Consider the following 18,807-nt stretch of genomic DNA (forward strand, 5'->3'; position numbering starts at 1 on the left):
GCTGTAATAAACAGGGCAGGAGGGAGTTGCTTCAGATTTTTTTTCTTAACCAAAAATATTCTCAGAAACTTTCAATAAGCTATTTGTTATCTGTTCTGCTTCAGAGACAAACATACAGGGTGCTGTTTTTCTCCTAACTAGAAGTGCTTTTCCAGGGTAATGACTGGGAGTATTTAAAATCAGAGCAATCGTATTAAGTGTTTTGTTGTCCCAACAGCAGAAGCCTCATTGAGCTAAATTGGTTTCACTACATTATCTATTGGATTAGCAAACCAGTTAGAAACTGATGTGAGAGCTTTTACTTTAACTGGGATAAATGCTTTCATTTTTACCCAGAAACAGGACAGGCATTGCTGGTTTTTAACCTCTTCATAGTGCTTTCTCTATTAATGCCAGCATTGCTTTCTAACAAATGGAGTATCTTGCTCTTCTTCATCTTTCATCTTGTGCTTTCTGATTCTTTTCAACCTCGTGAGGCAGCAATAGCTATTTTTTCACATCAGTACAGCAGCGTGCATAAGTGCCCCCCAGAAAGCTCTCATGAACACACAATGGCACTTCCTCTTCTGCTGTCAAGGCCAAAGGAGAGTTTTGCAAACCCTTGGGCACTGAAAAGGCAGGATGTCATTATGGGCTGAAATCTCCAGGGTCATTCTGATTTTCCTTCTAATGCTTTTTATCTTCCAGTTCAATAGCTGGAATGCCTATTTTGTCCGTTTATAGAAGCTCCAATTTCTGTATATCTACATTTTATTAACACTTCACATTTAGAATGATTACATTAACACATATCCCACTCTTTTTCTCACAGACACGCCAGTCCATAGAGCAGTACTATAAATTGCTGAAAGGAACACAAATGTTTTCAGGTGCAGCACAGAAAAAGTGCCTTCTCATCTGTCACATACTTTTTTTTATGGCACTCGTACAACCCATCCAAAGTCAGCATTCAACTGACATCAAATCTGTCTTATTTCACTTTATTAAGGGTATCATGAAATTAGAGTTGAATAGGGAATTGTCTTTAGATGTTAATAGGTCTAAAGTAGTAATGTCTGGGGATTTTTAAATATGATAATTTCAAATGAAAAAAAAAAGTGAAGCACATAGAGAAGTAGAGAAGATACAAATTTATGTGAAACTCCAATCAATTCACCATGCTCCTCTACTGAAATGTCTCCTTGAAAGTTTGAATGGCATCTAAATTTTCTGTTTCTGGCTCTGGGAACCAATTTAAGAAAACCTTCCTCTTGTTGATGGAGGTGTTTTGTCTTGTGCTACTCATGCAAGTGCAGCAACAGCAGCTGAAACTCTTGTTCTCCCCTCCCATCCCCTTGTTCCTGAGATGGACACATTGCCATATGTGTGCTCGAAGGGCACTTTTCTCTGCAAACTTCTGAGATATTTTTTCCCTTTTATTTATGCTTCTGTCTACATCACTGTAGGTAGTCTGGCATTCTGGCTTTGGGGTGTTTTGAGGAGATTGCTGCCACCCTTTACTTTGATCAGTCACGCTGAGCTGTGCACCTTGAAGATCTGCAGTCAAACTAGAGAAAAAATTCACTGAATAAATCTTCTGGAGCAGTCAGCAGGACACGCAGCCTGTGACTGTCTCCCAGATGGAGGAGCAACTAATTTTGTCCGATAACCCCATGTGATCAGTCAGTTGGCTGCAGTGTAAGGAGTTATGTCAGGTGCACAATTACAAACTATTACTGCTGAAGTAATTAGATTAGACATTGCCTTTACAATATCTGCAGCCACCTTCTTGTTGATTACACTCAATCACCAGCCATTGCACACTAGAGGGACTAGGGCAGTGCTTCCTTTTCTGCTCTTTAATAATTTTAATTCCAAAATTATGGATTCTTTTCTTATGATTTGCACTCCTCAGGAACTTGCTGTGAATATTCCTTCAGCTGGATTTAGTCAATAATTTCACTCTTAGCAGAAGTTACTGACAGGCTATGTAATAAACTAATAGCTGGAGAAAACAGTGTGATACAGAAAGGCTAGATGCTGCTTTCCCAGCAGAAGTTAATCTGATTTTAAACTAAAGATTATTTCTGATTTTTGCAAGTGTAACAGAGAAAGCGGCAGCACTGTGGTCTTTCTAAAAAATGTAGTATTTTTCTGGTGATGGATTATGGAAAAAGCAACAACTTAGTAAGGAAAAGGCATTGCAAAGTCATGCTTCTGTTGCTTTTATTCCAATCTGCATTAAATTATTATATAGAGCAGTAGGATTGATTCAGAAGAAGGCAGAAGAGGTTGTTTCCTTGGAGAGAAAGTGATTATGACCAAAAACACACTTAGGGAAAAAAATAGTGTATTTCTGAAATGCAGCATTCCATCAACCTCAGGAACAAAGCTTAAGAAAAATAAATTAGAAAGAGGAGAAGCAGAAGGAAAACAAAAGAAGCTTGATTACCTGGATATATTTAAGGAGATGCAGATTTTCATTGGCTTTCTGGATAAGGTGAAATTTGAATAATACTTTGCCTTAATTCAGTATGTGAGCCTCAGAAACTATGAAAGTAGCAGTTGGACACACTTACCTAGCTGGAGGATAAGAGTTTCTGCCTCTCCTGAAGACCTTTTCTTCTGTAAAACTCAAAGATAGAGGAAAAAAATCATTATAGCAATTTTTCAGACAATGCAGTGGAAGGTCTTGACTGAGATTCCCCAGCAGGTCAGTGGTGAGACGTGGGAGCAGAATCCAGGTGTCTCAGTCCAGGGTCAGGTTGGTGAGGACTTTGTGGAACAATCACAGCTTGATGTCAGTTGGGGTTTTCCAGCACTCTGTTGGCTGATAGCTTTTCCATGATAGCAGAAACTAAAGACTGAGGTGAACCTCAGTGGACCATATTTTCTATTACAGTGCACTTCAAGGTCATTATTTTTCCTTCAAAGCATCTCTTACTTCAATCATACCAAACAAATCCTATTCTAAGTCATAAATCAGTGCTAAAATGTTTTATCTGTCAGTGTTGGTCATGAAATCAAACCATAAATCACAGCTGAGTTAAGGCAGGAGGAAGTTGCACATGCTCCACCAGGATCAAATCCTCCTTTCACCCTTATTGCAACTATTAATTGTCAGCCACACGTTCAGGAGCCCCATCTTAAATGCCAGCAAAGTGCTCCTCTCACCTGCAGCTTCTAGTTTAGTCTCTCTCCATGCTCCTTCCCATTGCAGCTTTCACCCTCTTGCTTTGCTTCCTTCTTTCCCTCTCTCCCATTTCACCTTTTCTTTGGTGTCAGCCCCTATTTTTAAATCAACCCCTCACGTTCAAGGCAACAATATCCTCAAAATAAATTCCCCTTTTGTAGTGTCTTACACTGGCTTCCTACACTAATAATATTTCAGTTGTTTTAATCCATATTCCAATGTATTTGCTGTGGAGATTTTAGGGAATAATTGTGAAACTAGTTTGTGGTGAGTACTGTGTTCACTTGCTGAGCTCACTGAGATTATTTACAGAACAAAGTGTTATTTTGCATGAGTTGGGTGAGAGATCTAGTCCTGAATTAAGCAGTGTGTATGAGGACCCATAAATTTCACTGTTGAAAAATGGAAGTGAAGAGGCCTAAGAGATTAGGTTGGCCTCTGAATAAAAACAGCAAAAATATCCAAAGCAACAGAATAACTTAAAGACAGTTATGAAATGTTTTTTACTTCCCTCAGCTATTTAGGGACAGATTCAAACGGATATTTTCAGAGGCACACATGGTAGATTCTCAGTGAAAATTAACAGAACAAATTCTAAAGTTCTTCCTGCAAATGGAGTCCAACATCCTTCATTATCAAGCACCTTTCAAATTTTTCCCAATCCAACACAGAAAGCCTGAGCTTTCTCTGTGGTTCTAAATCACTTCTATCTATTTCGGGGTCTATTAAACTAATAAACATTTCTGTCTTTAAGTGTTTAAACTTGCATTAGCTTAGATCTGAAATGTAATACAGTCATTATTAACAATTCAGTAGAATTTTATGTAGTATATTTTATTTCATGCTGTGACTAAGAGCATTGAAATTTTTCAATACTTTATCCAAGACAAATAATATTTTATGAAAAAACCTCCACTCCCCTCTATTCATTTTACTTTGTTCATAAGATTTTTCTGATTAAAAACTCCAACTTTAGCACTACTGTTAAACCTAAACCACCCCACAGATGCAGAAAACCACTCGTGTAGAAGTGAGGAATGAGCTCTTTCATTACAAATAAAAAGGAAATTATCTGAGTGTGAAAAGCCAAATCTTCATTATTGATCAACCCTTGAAGCGGAGGAAAACCATGGTCATTTAAGATTTAAACTTTTGCTACAAATATGTACATATGAAAAGTTGTCTCATGGTATTACAGGAAAGAAAGAGCTGGAATTGTTTGGCAGAGTGCAGTCTTACTGTATCAAATCAGGTCAGCAATAAATTGCTGCTTTACGTAGGAATTCATAGCAGGGCTTCCTCGACTTTGGAAGTGTCTTGAGCTCGTTGGAGAAACTATTTTGAGAAGAGGTGCCTCAATCCAGTTTCAGTGAGGGCTTTTTAGCCTGTGGGTATTGTTCAGTTTGTAGCTCTTGGGAAGAATGTTCCTTTTTTTGTTGTCTTTACATTGTGTATGCAACCCAGTATATAACATTGACTGCTGCAAAGGCTGCTGGGAACACGGCTCTGGCGTAAATGTCAATGGTGTCAGCATCAATGGGCTTAAAGAGAGACTTCAGGCCAGTCTTTTTGTCCAGTTTCATTCCCTGCTGCTGTTTTGTCTCTCCAGTTTCTATTTCTATTGTGCCATATGATCCAGGCAGGCTCCTGGGAATTCGGTGCTGCCTGTTGGAAATGGCCAGTTCCTGGTTCACACCAGCTATGGAGAGGGAAAACAGAACAATGGCATTCTTCACGTTGATCTGCAAAGGAAAGAGGAGAATAATGACAATTTATAGGGCAAGGACAGTGTCATCCATCCAAGCTATCCGTGGCACCAGCATGGTGAAACACCCATGGGATCCATATGTGGTGAAGCATTTAGCCCCTGCTTTGGCAGAACTAATGGAAGACTGTGCTACCACATATATTTCTGGTTATGGTTTTGCATGCTCTGAATTACTGAGGCACCATCGAGAACATTTTCAAAGCCTTTCTTCTTAGGAAGAATTTGTAGAAAAAGGTCATGAAAGCAGTGTGACTGCTTTGGCAAAGTCATTCCCAGTATCACACTTACTGACCTCTGCACTCTGCCTCCTCGCCTTTATCTTGTTCTTCTGCTTTTTCATGTAGTCAGCATTGAAATGTGCAAAGGCGTATTCCACCAGTGCAGCAAAGACAAACACGTAGCAGATCCAGAAGTAAACGTCCAGTGCCTTGATGGCAGAGGCTCGTGGGAGGGAGGATCGGGCACTGACCATCAGTGTGGTCATTGTAAGAACAGTGGTGATACCTGCAGAGCAGCGTGAGAGAGAAATACATGCACTAATATACATAAATATATTTATTAATATGAGCCTGAGGATTATTTTCACAGTAAAAGCCCCTTTATACTGTGGCTTCTGATTTTCAAAATAGGGGAACTTGTAAGAAACTGCATTTTTGTGACTAAGGCAGCTTTGGATAAGTTATTCTTGGTTTTGTCCTAGATCAGGAGAAACAAAACCCAAAGAAATAACCCTCAAACACTTACATCTGGACTGGCAACCCTTAGTCAAACAAACAGATCCACAAGCTCCAGGAACATTTTTTTTGTTACTGTCCCAGTTCTTTCAAATCAATTCTTTCATTTCTTTCACAGTCATTACTGCTTTTAACCCTCCCTAGGTGGTTATTTGCTGTTCCTTACTGAGGCAGCTGCTCTGATAACACGACAGAAATTAAACCAGGAGGGAAATCTTTCAAAGAACCACCCGCTTCTGCAAATGTAAACACAGCGCTCATAAAATGCACCTTAATGAGGATTATCAGAGAGCACAATTACCCCTTGAGCAGTCCCTTCCCCGTGAGTCCCCAAGCCATCTGTTTTACCTAGTGACACCCTGGCAGGCACAGCTGACTGGCTGATCCAGAAGGACACCCACGACATGGCCACCAGGAGGATGGAAGGGACATAAGACTGGATGATGTAAACTCCTCGATTTCGCCGAAGGTGGAAGTGGAGACTGAGCCTGGGAAACTGACCTGCTGGAAAAGAGAGCAGGCACAAGAGAGTCTGGCTGCGTGAATTACGGTTAAATTGATATTAAAAATGACATTTCCTATAATGACACAGAGCTACATTCTTTAACATCTTCTGGACAAGGGTCACAAAAAGCTTTTTTGAATGTTGTTTGATTGATGCCTTATAAACCCCGCACGAGGTGCTGCAGCTTTCATCAGCTAAGAATAGGTCAAATGATTTGTCTCAGGTCATATCAATGCCAGATCTGAAAATAAAATCATGAGTCTTCTCAAATAACAGTATTGCTTCAAAATGTGTACTGTCTTATCATCTGCTGTAGAAAGTCCTCCAGATACTAAATTTAGATTTTTTAAAAGGCCAAGTTAATTTCAAACTCAAAAAAGAGCTTAGAGGAGATGTGCAGCATAAATGAGAATCTGAATACATGAAAGAGGATGAAAAATCAGCAGGAAAGAAATGACTCCAATCTTGTACAAACATTGCAATAAGCCCAGTGATAGACATACACACCACTGACTTCTACAGGGTAGAATTAGACTGATCTGACTGTACGTCATAAGCTTCATAACATCAGGGCTAATGGAAATTTTTCTTGATCTGAAGTCGCAAATTAGGTCAAGAAAATGTGAGCTATACCTCAAGTGCTTTTTATCAAGTGCTGTCTGGCTACTCCACACAATATTTTGTCGAGCAGAGAGAGCCAAAGGACAGAACATGCTACAGTGGCTACCTGGAGGCTCAGCAAAGAATGGCACTTCTTACAAGTGGAAGATGATGGAAACTCTTATCAGAAACCTGACAGGTTCTTAAATTAGTTACTTAAGAAGAAGGATTTTCTATTATAGATAGAGGAGGTTTCTTTCTGCAGGAAAAAGTCAGATACTGTCCCTGAATTGAAGAAAGATTCTGTTACCAGATTTGAAGTTCATAATTTCTGTTGTGAACTGGTAATTTGTAATTGTGAATTGAGCAAGCTGCAGCTTATCCAGCCCATGGATCTCCTCCTGGTTTTCTGACCAGTGGTAGACAATGTCCTCTGAAGAGTAGCCATCTGCCAAAAGAAAGCTGAATAAACACAAAGTTCAAGGGAGAAATTCAGACCTTAGAGAATTCATAGTAGGAGTTCTCTAATTCCTCTGCTATGCTGATTTCCACCAGACATGTGGCAAACATGCTGAGATTCAGTCTGGATTGTTCTCTGTGCTTTGGAGAGGTGCAGGGCACCAGGGCCAGGACAGAAAGAGGGGATATGAATGAGAGGATTTATGTAATATGCAAATCCACAGGAAATCAGTCTTTTCCAGTTTTGCTTTTCATTGACAACGTGCTACTAAAGTATCCATTTGTTAAAAGAGACTTTATTTCTGTTTGTTCCACTGAAATGAAAACACTCAAATTCAATTAAAACCTTCAAGCCCCTCCAAAACTCCCGGCAGAACTTGCTGGGAGAGAGAATGAATTGCTGGGGTGCTGTCTGCTGCCTCTGCATTTGGTGATTATGTAAGTAAAACTGTAGATTGCTATTTTTGACAGGATAAAATGGTATTGTGGTTAACAGCCTAGAAAACAAAGTCAGTGACAAAGAAGAAAATTAGAAACTTGCATCAACAGGCCAAGGGATCTGCCCAGGATCTGCTATTCCCAGATCTCTGGAACCCTCAGGACCTGTAGACTCCTTGATCTAAAAACCAGATTCATTTTCCTTGACTGGGTGGTCCCTGCTTGTGTCAGTGGTGATTTTCATTCAGAAGTATTGGTGCTCATGGGAATTACATGCTGATCATAGATTAAATACAGTTTAGATGAAATATAAATCCATTCTTCACCCTTCTTTGCGAATACAAAGGAATTAAGCCCATCCATGCAGTATTCTGATGGATTTCTGTGTAACAGATACATGAATGCCAAGGCAAGTTAAAGAGCTGTGTGAAGGCTAGTCACAATGGCATTCATTAAAAGCAGGGAATTCTTTCTTTTTCCTATTTTCTCATAAATTAAAAATAGCACATCACATTTTGCCTTTGGGCTTTTCTACTTGTTCTCACTGGATTTCATACAAACCTCAGTAATGCCAGCGACTGTCACAACTGCACAAGGTTTCACATGAAACACAAAGTTCCAGACATTTGTCAGCAGGACTGTACATTGTTCATCATCCCTAAATCAAATCCTAGAGATTTGGGTTGGACCAGGATTGATCTGGTATTGAAAACTCCACAGTCTAATGCCCAACACAGGGAATGAAGAGATTTCTGTTCACTCCAAACCTCAAGGCACCCCTTAAATTCCATTGACTAAAGCAGAATCATCCCAGCCAAGTCCAGCTAAGAACCACGTATGCAGGCTTTACACAAAACATAGAGGTACTCAGCCCTTACAGCTCTCCAAATCCAACATGCATTCCTGCTCATCCATTGGATACTTGGAAAGGTCCATGTCACAGGCCACTGTTGAGGTAATCCTGTTTGGAGCAATGTGAGCATCAGTTAGTTACATTCAGACAGAGTCTTTTCCTCAGAACTCAAAGGACTGAGTGGAAAACTTTGAAACTTTAATACTAACAAAGAAAACTGTTTTCAGAGTCTTGCTGGCTGCTGCCTGAGTCTGTGGGAAACCCAGAGGCAGAGGGAATTGAAAAAAAGGTCAAATGACTCGTCTAACATCAGAGGATTCTGCAGCTACTGATGATGATAAAAGGGAATTTTCTGATTCAATCTCCTCCCTTCCACTGTCCCCAAGATCACTACCAATACCTTAAGGGGGACTTTGGACTTACAGTTTCAAAGGTGCACATTCATTATTTTTCAGAACATTACACAATTAACTGTCAATATTGTTACTGAGTTCAACCACAGGCTTCTTTCAAAGCGAGAAATGCTGCTTTGTCTGTATGAAAGACGGGGAAGCTGAGCCTAAATCAGGCTCACAGTTCCCTTGGAAAATAGTGAGAGAATAGAATATTTGCTCTGTATTCAGCACCTCCTTGCCTGGTGACCAAAGCCATAAGGGGCTTCTGTCCCACTGAGAGCATTCTGGAGATGATCAGTGACTGTACAGTGCAAAATGTGTTAGTGCTGCCAAAGAGACCGTCCTGGCTTCTCTTTACAAAGAAAAGGATAGAGGAAAGGAGCTTTTCTTCAGTTTTTAACTAATAATAATTTTAGGAAATCCTCCTAGGAATGCTGAGTGATTATAGAATGTTCAAAGTCTTAACACACACAACAGAGTACACTTGTAGTGCTTGTCACTCACCTGATGCTGTATAAAATGACTCCATCTGGCTGGAGCCTGATAAGTTTGTTTTCCACAGTCACATCATGGAACCAGGCAGACTTGGCATTGACTATGAAAGTATCTGGCAACCAGAGCTTGTCCACAAACCTGCTGTCCAAGCCCAGAGTTTCGTTGGTGTGGTTGTAAGACAGACGATCGTCTCGCCAGCTCTGGTGCAAAAATACTGTCATGGTGTATTCCTGTGACAAGAGAAATCCTAATTAAGAAGTGATGCTGACAATGATAACGTATTGGAACTTAGCCAAAAAATCAATGTCTCAGCCTAGAAATATATACTATTTGCTTTCAGTGCAAATACATATTTTTATACTTTGTCAACCAGGGAGCTGCCCAAGCATTTGAATTTCGGTCATATGCTCCTACTATGGATAAGCACAAGATATAAAAAAGTGATTCAATATCAATCAATGTGTTATACATAACACATTGCAAGAGTTGCATAGGTCTTGATGAAAAAAATCAGTTTATATAGCTGAACAAATACAACTTCTGGTTTTGAACCTTTGCTTTTTTTAAAGTAGAACTAAAAAATCTGATACTGTACCATGTTCACTTCTGAGATGTGGTCAATGCTGGCTACTTCAATTGCCAGAGCAACGTTAACGGGAGGACCTGAGAAAAAACATTTCAAGGGGGTGATTTATATCATCATCGTACCCATAAAAACATCAATGACCCCAGACAGTTAATTCTTTCCTACAGAGTGAATTCACTGAAGTGTTTCCATTATGAAGTGCATTCTTAAAGCAAGAGTTTTAAACCTTTTACCAATTGTGACCTCAATTTCCAACAGCACACCTCACTTCAGTGATAAGGGACACAAGATAAAATCTTAACTACTGAAAATTGTAGAATCCTTTCTAGAAATCACATTATCTAGTTTAAGTCAGCATGACTTCAAGCAGATGCAGAAATTATCACCATTTCATGAAATACAAAATTCCTTCAACTTAGATGTCAATTATTTAAGAACTGCATCAGAGGCCTGTGTTGCTGTTGAACAGTCTGTCTCTTGTCAAAATCAAGAAAATTGTTGATTGTTATTTTTTTCCAGCATCCAAGTAAAAGACACTCACAACTTTTTAATCATTTAAAGTACGAATTTCACATAAACATCAGAAGGATTGCAAGAATCAAAGAGACATCATTTATTGTCCAAGTCTCACCTCCAATCCCAGGCCTGAAATTTCGTGCGTACCCTTTCATCAAATCATCCAGGTTGGGCAACCAGGAGATTTCAATGTTGGAACCTATGTAATCTCCGATGTCACTCATAGCTCTGGATAAAGAGAATAAGTATCTTAAAATTTCCCATGTTTACAAACAGAAGAATGACAAAAAATGGAAGTTATTGGCTTATTTTAAAACAGAGACCACCTACAGTAGAATCAGGTTTACTGGAGATTTTTACAGGTAGGAAAACCATTTCAGATATTTCTGTTTAAATCAAAACAAATTTCAGGCTAGACTGTGGCATCTTTAAGGAAAAGCACATACTTTTAAAAGTTTCTTTATAAATAAATAAAGTAGGAAAAATAGATTTAGAAACTTAAGAAAAGCATGAGGGAAACAAAGATACTTTGTATACTGCCTAAAATGCATCTGTGAATGCTGAAATGCAGCTGTGACAGCTTCTCACTAGGGAACAGCTGAGATCAAGAAGGCTGGTGCATTGTCAAATGTGACGGGAAAACAGGAAAAAGTGCACATCTGGAATTTGGATGGCAGGCAGCAGGTTTTGGTTGGGAGAAGATGTGTTGCTGTGGGATTTGTGCTCATGGCACAGCCCCTCCAGCAATCCAGCTCCCTCTCTCAGGTGCCTCTTCTTGCCAGGCCAGTCAGTGATGCACCTTGAAGACTTTAGCCCAGGGTCTGGTTGTCATTTTCCAGCCCCTGGCAGCTGCCAGCCCTTCAGCCCTAGCACAAGCAGTGATGTGGATATTCCACCATATTTTAGAAACAAAGGCAAGATTGTGTTGTCTACATTATCTGTTTAACCTGGCAGACTCCAGTTGAAGATCTGTGCCTGCTCACGTTGTTCCTCTCGCTGCACTGTGACTGACAGGGCAGGAAGAGATAAACGAGGGGCTGGGACAATGTCTGCTACCACCAAAGAGAAGAATTGCCAGTGGTTTGAGAGGGTCTGTGACCGAATGCAAGTACTGGATCAAAGCTGCCTGAGCACTGTTTTAACATCTTCCACTGAGCCCAGCTATAAATATGGCATTTGAGAGGTACCTATGACTTGTAACAGAGGAGAAATAGTTAAATATCCATGGAAGGCTGCAGAGTAATACACCACAAACACATTCTGCCTTGGTACTTACATAACTTTCTTAGAGTGTTCATGTGACATTGACCCACATAAAGCACATGGTTTTTCTCTCCAAAATATGCCAGCCTAGGCATTCAGCTCAGCACGAGCAGTTATTGCCAGCACAGGAACAGAGTATCCTACAATAACCAAGTCTTCTCACAGAAGACTGAAAGAAAAGCCTTTGATTGCCCTGGTCTTAAAATTCTTGTTTGGACTCAATTATATAAGGTGGGAGTTCTGGGATTACAATGTGTAAATGTAAGTTTTGAGCAGCAGAGACACTTGCATTAGCAGAGCTGTCAAAGCTTCTGTGACCTCTCAGCACAGGGACACTGCTCTGGGAACTTCATTAGTTCCCAGCAAAATGTTATGTTAAACTGCTTTTATAAGGTTTCCTTGCCATCAGCACGCTGTTGTATGTTGATCTCCAATTACTATCCCAGTTATTTCTCAGGTCTTTCTATCTCTCCTGAGGAAGGATCTTGGAACACTCCAAGATGTGTTTTCAGCTACACAAATTGAAATAACATAATTGATTTAGACAAGGGCTTTGAAGATTTTTAACAGATGTCGACAGAGGTTTTTTCCTTCTTATTGGTCTCATCAACTATATCAACACTTCTTTCTATCAGACTGCTGGTCTTTCAATCATCCAAACATAATTATTTACTTTAATGACATTATAGTTTTTTAATAAGTTTGTTTAAAAACATACTTATTTGTAACTCACAAGTCTCAGCCATAGACGTGGAAAGGTGTTTCTAATCAGTAAAATGTCAGAGATCCTTTTATATGTAAAGAATGGTGCTCTATGTCTTTTCCTAACTAGAGTATATAACTACTATACACTTGAATATATCTGCTTTAAATCTCTTTGCCTTCTCAACAGAAGGAGGTGATGCTTTTCAGCTTCTGTAGCTAAAACAGCAACTAAGTTCAGTAAAGTGTTTTGAAAACAGAATTCAAGTCAGAAGGTGACAGCCCTGGAGTGATGTATCTCATGTGTCTGATCACGTTTTGACAAAGCACTTGGAGTGCCGCTGTTCTCCTGTGTCAGGATTCTATTTTAATGGCATTAAGGAAAGCCGTGGAGCTCCAAGGAAGTTAAAATGATGAGAGTCGGGTTAAAGATTGAGGGCTATAGCCTGCCATGTGTTTTAAGCAGATTACAATCTAGAGGGAGTTTTACTTAAATATCCATGACACAATTAAAATAAATCTTGTTTCTATTATTAAAAAAAGCCTTAAGGTCAGATCATCAGTGTAACAAATGTGCTGGAGTTAGTGGAGCTATGTGCATTTAATACCAGGGGGGGTTATTAAAATATTACAGCTGAAATAATTTTATGGCTCGATTTACCATGTGGTGATAACTCCTTGGAGTCATTCCTCTAGACTTCTGCACATCACACCCAGTGCTTTAAAGTTACAATAAGGATGGTGGAAGAATTTCCTTCATCCTTGATAAGCAGTTGGGATTATATATAGCCTAAAATATTATTCATTATTGTACCTGAAAAAGGAAGGCCAGCATAGAAAAGATGCATTGGAAGGGATTAACTTTTCATAATGTAAGCAGTAAGGATGAAAAGAAAGGCAACTATTATTAGTTGATTCAGCAACTTCACTTCCCAATGTAAGCTGCTGTAAAGCTTGTTTCAGTGAGAAGAAGGACTCTGTAAAAGCAAGGTATTGATTTGTCAAATCCAAGGGGTAAAGGAGCTCCTGAAAAGCTTCTCTTCAGTTTGCACCAGGCCAGTGTGGAGGGCCTCGCTGGCTGAATGGCAACAGTCCTGGGGACTTCCATCCCTCTGGAAGTCATTCCCAAATCTAAAGCTGAATCCACACTCTGACTCTGTACACATCTCATTTCAAGCAGTTATTTTGGAGAATATATTTGTATCTGTCCATATCTGGAGCATTGGGAGAACTTCAGCTGAGCTCATTGAAAATTGATTACTGCTGTCTAAACCATGAAAGCAATAGTGAGTTCTACTGCATAGACAGGGAAAGGAAATCACCTTGATAAACTGCACAAATCTATGGAATTCCTCTTTCCCTAAGTCTAACACAGGTTAGAGAAAGCAACTCCAAGCAATGAATGTCCCATGACAGAGCAAAGAAATGTCTCTTTCAGAGCTAAGTACTAGCAGTTCTAGGATAAAAAGTACACACATCCCAAAATCCTTTCTATCCAAGCTGACATCTCCCTCCCAGCTGCTGCAGGACCAGGGCATCCTACTAATGTGGAGTGATCTGGGAAGAGAAAGAAACATCAATCAACTTGAACAGCACTTCTTTAACGGGCTTTATCAGACAAGTGAGGCATTAGCCTGTCTTTCTTCCAGAACACTGCTTGAAAACTCTTGCTAGGAGTTTATCAATATTACTAGAAAATATCTGGTATTTAAATCACACCAAAGAGGCAATTTGTAAGTTCCATGTAAATGAGAGCACAACAGCAGCTGAGCAAGGAATAGTATTAGCAATTTCATTTTTGCCCACCAATGCCAAAATCTCCAGGATCAGTGCAAAAAAAGCTCAGAATCTTTAAGTCAGTGGCCAGTGGGATACTGATTTGAGGCCACACTGGCCAGGAGGGTGCACTGATCTTCTCAAAATTTCATAGAGCAGTAAGATGTGGAAAATCACTTTTGCATCTTCTGTTTCTTCTTTAGATCTCCAAACCTGATTCTCTTGGGGATCATAACACTGTTGTTATATGAATCTTTTAACCTGGTAGATGGAAAAAACAGTTTGTCTGGAGGACTGGGATCAGTACATTTCATTTTGATAAGCCTTTGGGACAGATGTCTTGATATCATCACCTCTGAAGAAAACTTTTCCTTGGGAAAAAGACAAGGAATATCCTGCAAGGTCAGTGAATAATCTGACCTCTGCCAAACTCCAGGATTATCCAGAGCAGTATATATATCCTTCCCATCTGCCATTCCTGACTGTAAGGGAAGCTCACTGTAAATATGTTTTGTATTTTGAAATGTAATTGAAAAAGCATTAGGCTTAATTCATGGCAACCTTTAGAACATCAAAGCCTCTCTGGCAGTTTTAAGCTACAGAAAATGGACCACTCTTTGCATACATTCACGTGTTAAAGCTGCTCTGTTTCCACGAATAGAAGTAAAAGGCTTAGGGAGACACACAGCAGAATGACAATTAAATGCAAGAGTATAAAAGTCACTTCACAGAGTAGAAACTTTAATATTAAATATAAAATTATTTTAATTAGACAATTAAAATCTCTTTCAGTGCGGAATTACAAAGTACAGACACACACCCCAAAACTCCTTTCAGAAGTGCTCCTTCCTCATGCAACTGAAGAAATATTTCCTCAAGTGTCTTTCTGCAGATGATCTCATTTATTATTGCAGCATCCACAGCATCTCAAACCCTGATAAAATAGAGGAAGCCATAGTCTTTTTCCCAAAGACCTGTCAATCATTTAAATGTCAAATTCCTTGCCACTAATCACTGTCTCAAGCAGACCGAAGACCATTATTTTTTTAAAAATGTTTACCTGACAAAAATGCACTGACTTGGGTTGAATTTGACTCATTCCCTTCAGTCAAATAACACACATGACAGAGAAATTGCTTCACACACAGCTAAAGTACCCTGGAAGGGAATTCAGGAATGCTCTGAGGAAGGAGCCTCCATATATTCCCCACTTCCCTCCTCTGCCAAACCATAACATTATTTTCACTGGTAGTTTTGCTTGTGGGAAGTCTTTTGTCTCTTTTGTCTTACTGGGGAATTTCGAAATCACCAAAATGTTCTTTCTTTTTTGGATTTTTTTTTCAATATACAGTGCACTGAACTCAGGAGCAGAGAATTTAGGGGTGTTGGATGGGCTCTATCATCAAAATTCTGAATCACACTACATTTAGAAAACAAAATCAGAGCTTTAAAATGAAGCAATTGGCAGTTTTGTCCATTAATATGCTGCTATTCATAAAAGCATCTTGTACCAAAAATATGTTCAGTAATGGAAGGATAAAATTTCACTTTAGTTCTGTTTAACTGATCCAAAGTACACACGCAAGCAAGGCTACTCCCTTTTTACAAGATTAAACAGTGCCCTGCCATAGCCACCCTAAATCTTGGATCCAAACAGAGCAGCTTTCCTTGACCATGGAATGTCTCACACTTTGGAATATTTGGAAAACTACAACCTGAACAGTTGGAATTTCAGAAGTTAGAATTTGCCTTGCCTGAGTCTGTCATGAGTAGATGTATTCCTACCAAACAATTCATCACTATTGTGTAACTGGACAAAGAAAGTCAATTAGGGAATCAATAATAAAATAAATAATGTATCCAACAAACACTGGCAGTTGCTGTGCCTAGGAGCAAACCTTGGAGACACAGGCTGAAAAGACTAATTCTTCCTTAAAATTCTCTCTTTTTTCAGTCTTATGTACTCAAACATCACTTTTCAACCCCCAGCTTCAATGGTAGCCCAGTTGCAGAGGGAGAAACAGGATCATTGAAATGATGGACAAGATCTGGGTGCCCTTAGGTAATAAGCAGTTTTTCCTCTGCCTTCACTGTAACACTGGATTTCTTCAGAGTCTGAGGATGTCAGGATCTGACCCTGGATAACAGATTCAAGGTCACAGGATAAATAATTCTGTCAATCCTGACTAAGAGCAGTTGACTTTACACTTTCTCTGAGCAAGATTCTTTTCCTTCTCAGTGAAAAAAAAAAAAAAAATCAGATCTCCCTGATTAATTCCAAAACCTGTAACAACAATGTTATGCTTTACTACAGTTCCCACTTTGCCTCTTCCACTCCTCTGAAGCTATTAAGGATGTCTGTGAGGCAGAAGATGTAAGACCCCTTTAATGCCACAACCACCCCTGCTCTGGGGGGTGTAGGCATGTTTTTATATGCAGCAAGTTCTTTTTTACTCCCCCCTCTATTTTCATTGCGTAATCATGGCAAGCTTTCTCCACATCCAGCCTCCAGATCTGGAGAGAATAAGAATATACCGAGACCGTCGCTGGTTCCCTAGCTAACACCTTTGGAGGGAATGTGACTGAGAGCTGCAAATATATATGTCTTTAAAATTTATTATTTTAAGAAATGGTTTCTGTTATCCAAACGTTTTTTCCCCCCTAAGATCTCTGACAGTCTCTTCCTGCTAACCCAAACTGAGGAGACTTAACGAACGCATTAGAAAGGGATGGCTGTATTTTGGGGTTTTAATGGTCCTAAGCAAAGCTATTCAGCTCGTACCCCACTGCTTGTGCTGGGGTTTATGGAAGAGTTTCATGTTCAAGCAGGCCCCTACAGAGCTCCTGGAGGGGCTGAAGCTGAGCTGGGATATTGCAGTGCCTTACAAAAAGTGATTGCCCCCAATTTAGAGTAAGTGCCCCCGGGAAAAGGCTTCCAGGAGCATCCTGTTAGAAACACAGCCCTTGACTCAGCCAAAAAACTGCTGCTCAACTGGCAGAAGTGCATTCTCAGCTAGGGAATGAAGAAAGAAAAAAACTGAAACACATGAGGCACATTAAGGAAACTCTTCAGTCAAGGGCCCTTTTTCTCCTGAACACTCACTCAAAGCAGTCGTGGCCCGTAAGTGCAGAAAACATCCCTGGGCAAAAGTGGGAGCCCCAGCCAGAGCTGGCATCACTCACTCCACTACACCGAGAGAAGCCCTGCCTGAGGCCAGTCTAAGAAAGAATAAGATGTTTTCTTACCTGATACACCTGTGCTGTTGGGTGCACAGTAGAATCAAGGCAGGAAAAACCCAGGTAAGAAATTCCATTTTACTCCCATTTATTAGACAGCAGCGACCAAAACCCAGGTTCCTTGGCTCTCCTGGCAGCTCCAAAGCTCCAGTGGCTTTGCCATTCTTGCCTGCTGCGCTAAGTTGAGGCTGAGTTTAAAGCGATGGATGGTTGCTCAGCAGCAGCAGCCCCCACAATCTCCACAGTGCCCGGGAGCCATGCAGGCAGCCCGGCACGGGAGCAGGGAGCAGGGCAGCTCTCCTCTCCTCTCCTCTCTTCTCCTTCCCTCTCCTCCTCTCCTCTGCGGGTGGCTCAGTCCCGCCCGGCTCCGCTGCCCTGCTCCCGCATCCCTCCCCTGCCGCGGGCTCTTCCTCCGGCCGCTCTGCCCGCCTGCGAGGCTGCTTGCCGAAAATAACCTCCAAAAGGATAGATTAATCCCACGGAGCGGGGTGGGAGCAACTCAAAGTGCTCCGGAGCCACTAATGTCCTGCGCGCATCGTGCCGGGGAGGAGCGGGAGGAGCCGCAGGCCGAGCCCAGGGCAGGGGCGGCCGGTCCCGGGGCGCTCGGGGGCGCGGAGCCGCCGTGCCCGCTCCGCACGGGGCATGTGAACCGCAGGCACCGCCGCCGCCGCCGCCCCCCGCCGCCCCCCCGAGCTCCCGGCAAATCCCGGCGGCACCCGGGCACCGCAGCTGCAGCCCGGCTTCCAGCATCGCTCCGAGCGCCCCGGAGATGGAGCCGGGCACCGCGCCGAGGGAAATGCCGCCTCTCCGCTGCCTGCGCGCCGTCCCGGCCCGAGAGGGGCAGAGCCCGCAACACAAACTTCTGCCTCGCCGCTCTCGGGCTCCTCAGGGGCTTCTCTACAGTGAAACACTCGGAGCAGTTCACTGCTCCATCCCGGGCTGCTCGGGCTGCCATCGTCCAGCTTTCGCCTCCTGTGCCTCGCCAGCTCCCGGGATCTCCGGTGGCTCCCGGCGCGGGGCCAGGGGGGACCCGGCCACGGGGCTCCTCGGGACCTCGGGTTCATCCTGACTTGCAGGTCAAACTCGCTTTTCTCCTCCATATTCGCTCTTTCCTTCTCTCCTCCTCCGCCTCCTCGGCTTTTTGGTGCTGTTCAATCTCGAATGACAATTTTAAAACCAACCCACAAAGGAAACAGTGTGAAGGAGATATTTTCAAGAAATTATATCATAAAACAAAAAAATGATTGTTGCAGGTATCTTAAGCTAATGAAAGGAGGCACCTGGGGTAAAGGGTTGGATTCATCTTTT

At 41.4% G+C, this 18,807-nt stretch overlaps 1 protein-coding gene across 1 annotated transcript; it reads right to left on the reverse strand.

Moving 5' to 3' along the window:
- Positions 1 to 4,614: 4,614 nt before the first annotated feature.
- GABRD (gamma-aminobutyric acid type A receptor subunit delta) lies at positions 4,615 to 17,701 on the reverse strand (the record flags this gene model as incomplete). The annotated part of the gene is made up of 9 exons (XM_083877027.1): positions 17,509 to 17,701; positions 10,637 to 10,749; positions 10,015 to 10,082; positions 9,429 to 9,649; positions 8,555 to 8,637; positions 7,090 to 7,227; positions 6,023 to 6,178; positions 5,233 to 5,444; positions 4,615 to 4,914 (listed from the first exon to the last, which is right to left on the reverse strand). Exons 1-9 carry the CDS (start codon positions 17,574 to 17,576, stop codon positions 4,615 to 4,617), a joined length of 1,359 nt encoding a protein of 452 aa, XP_083733153.1. The 5' UTR covers positions 17,577 to 17,701.
- Positions 17,702 to 18,807: the final 1,106 nt, after the last annotated feature.

Source organism: Zosterops lateralis, assembly GCF_965231275.1.
Source record: "Zosterops lateralis genome assembly, chromosome: 22".
NCBI lineage: Eukaryota > Metazoa > Chordata > Aves > Passeriformes > Zosteropidae > Zosterops > Zosterops lateralis.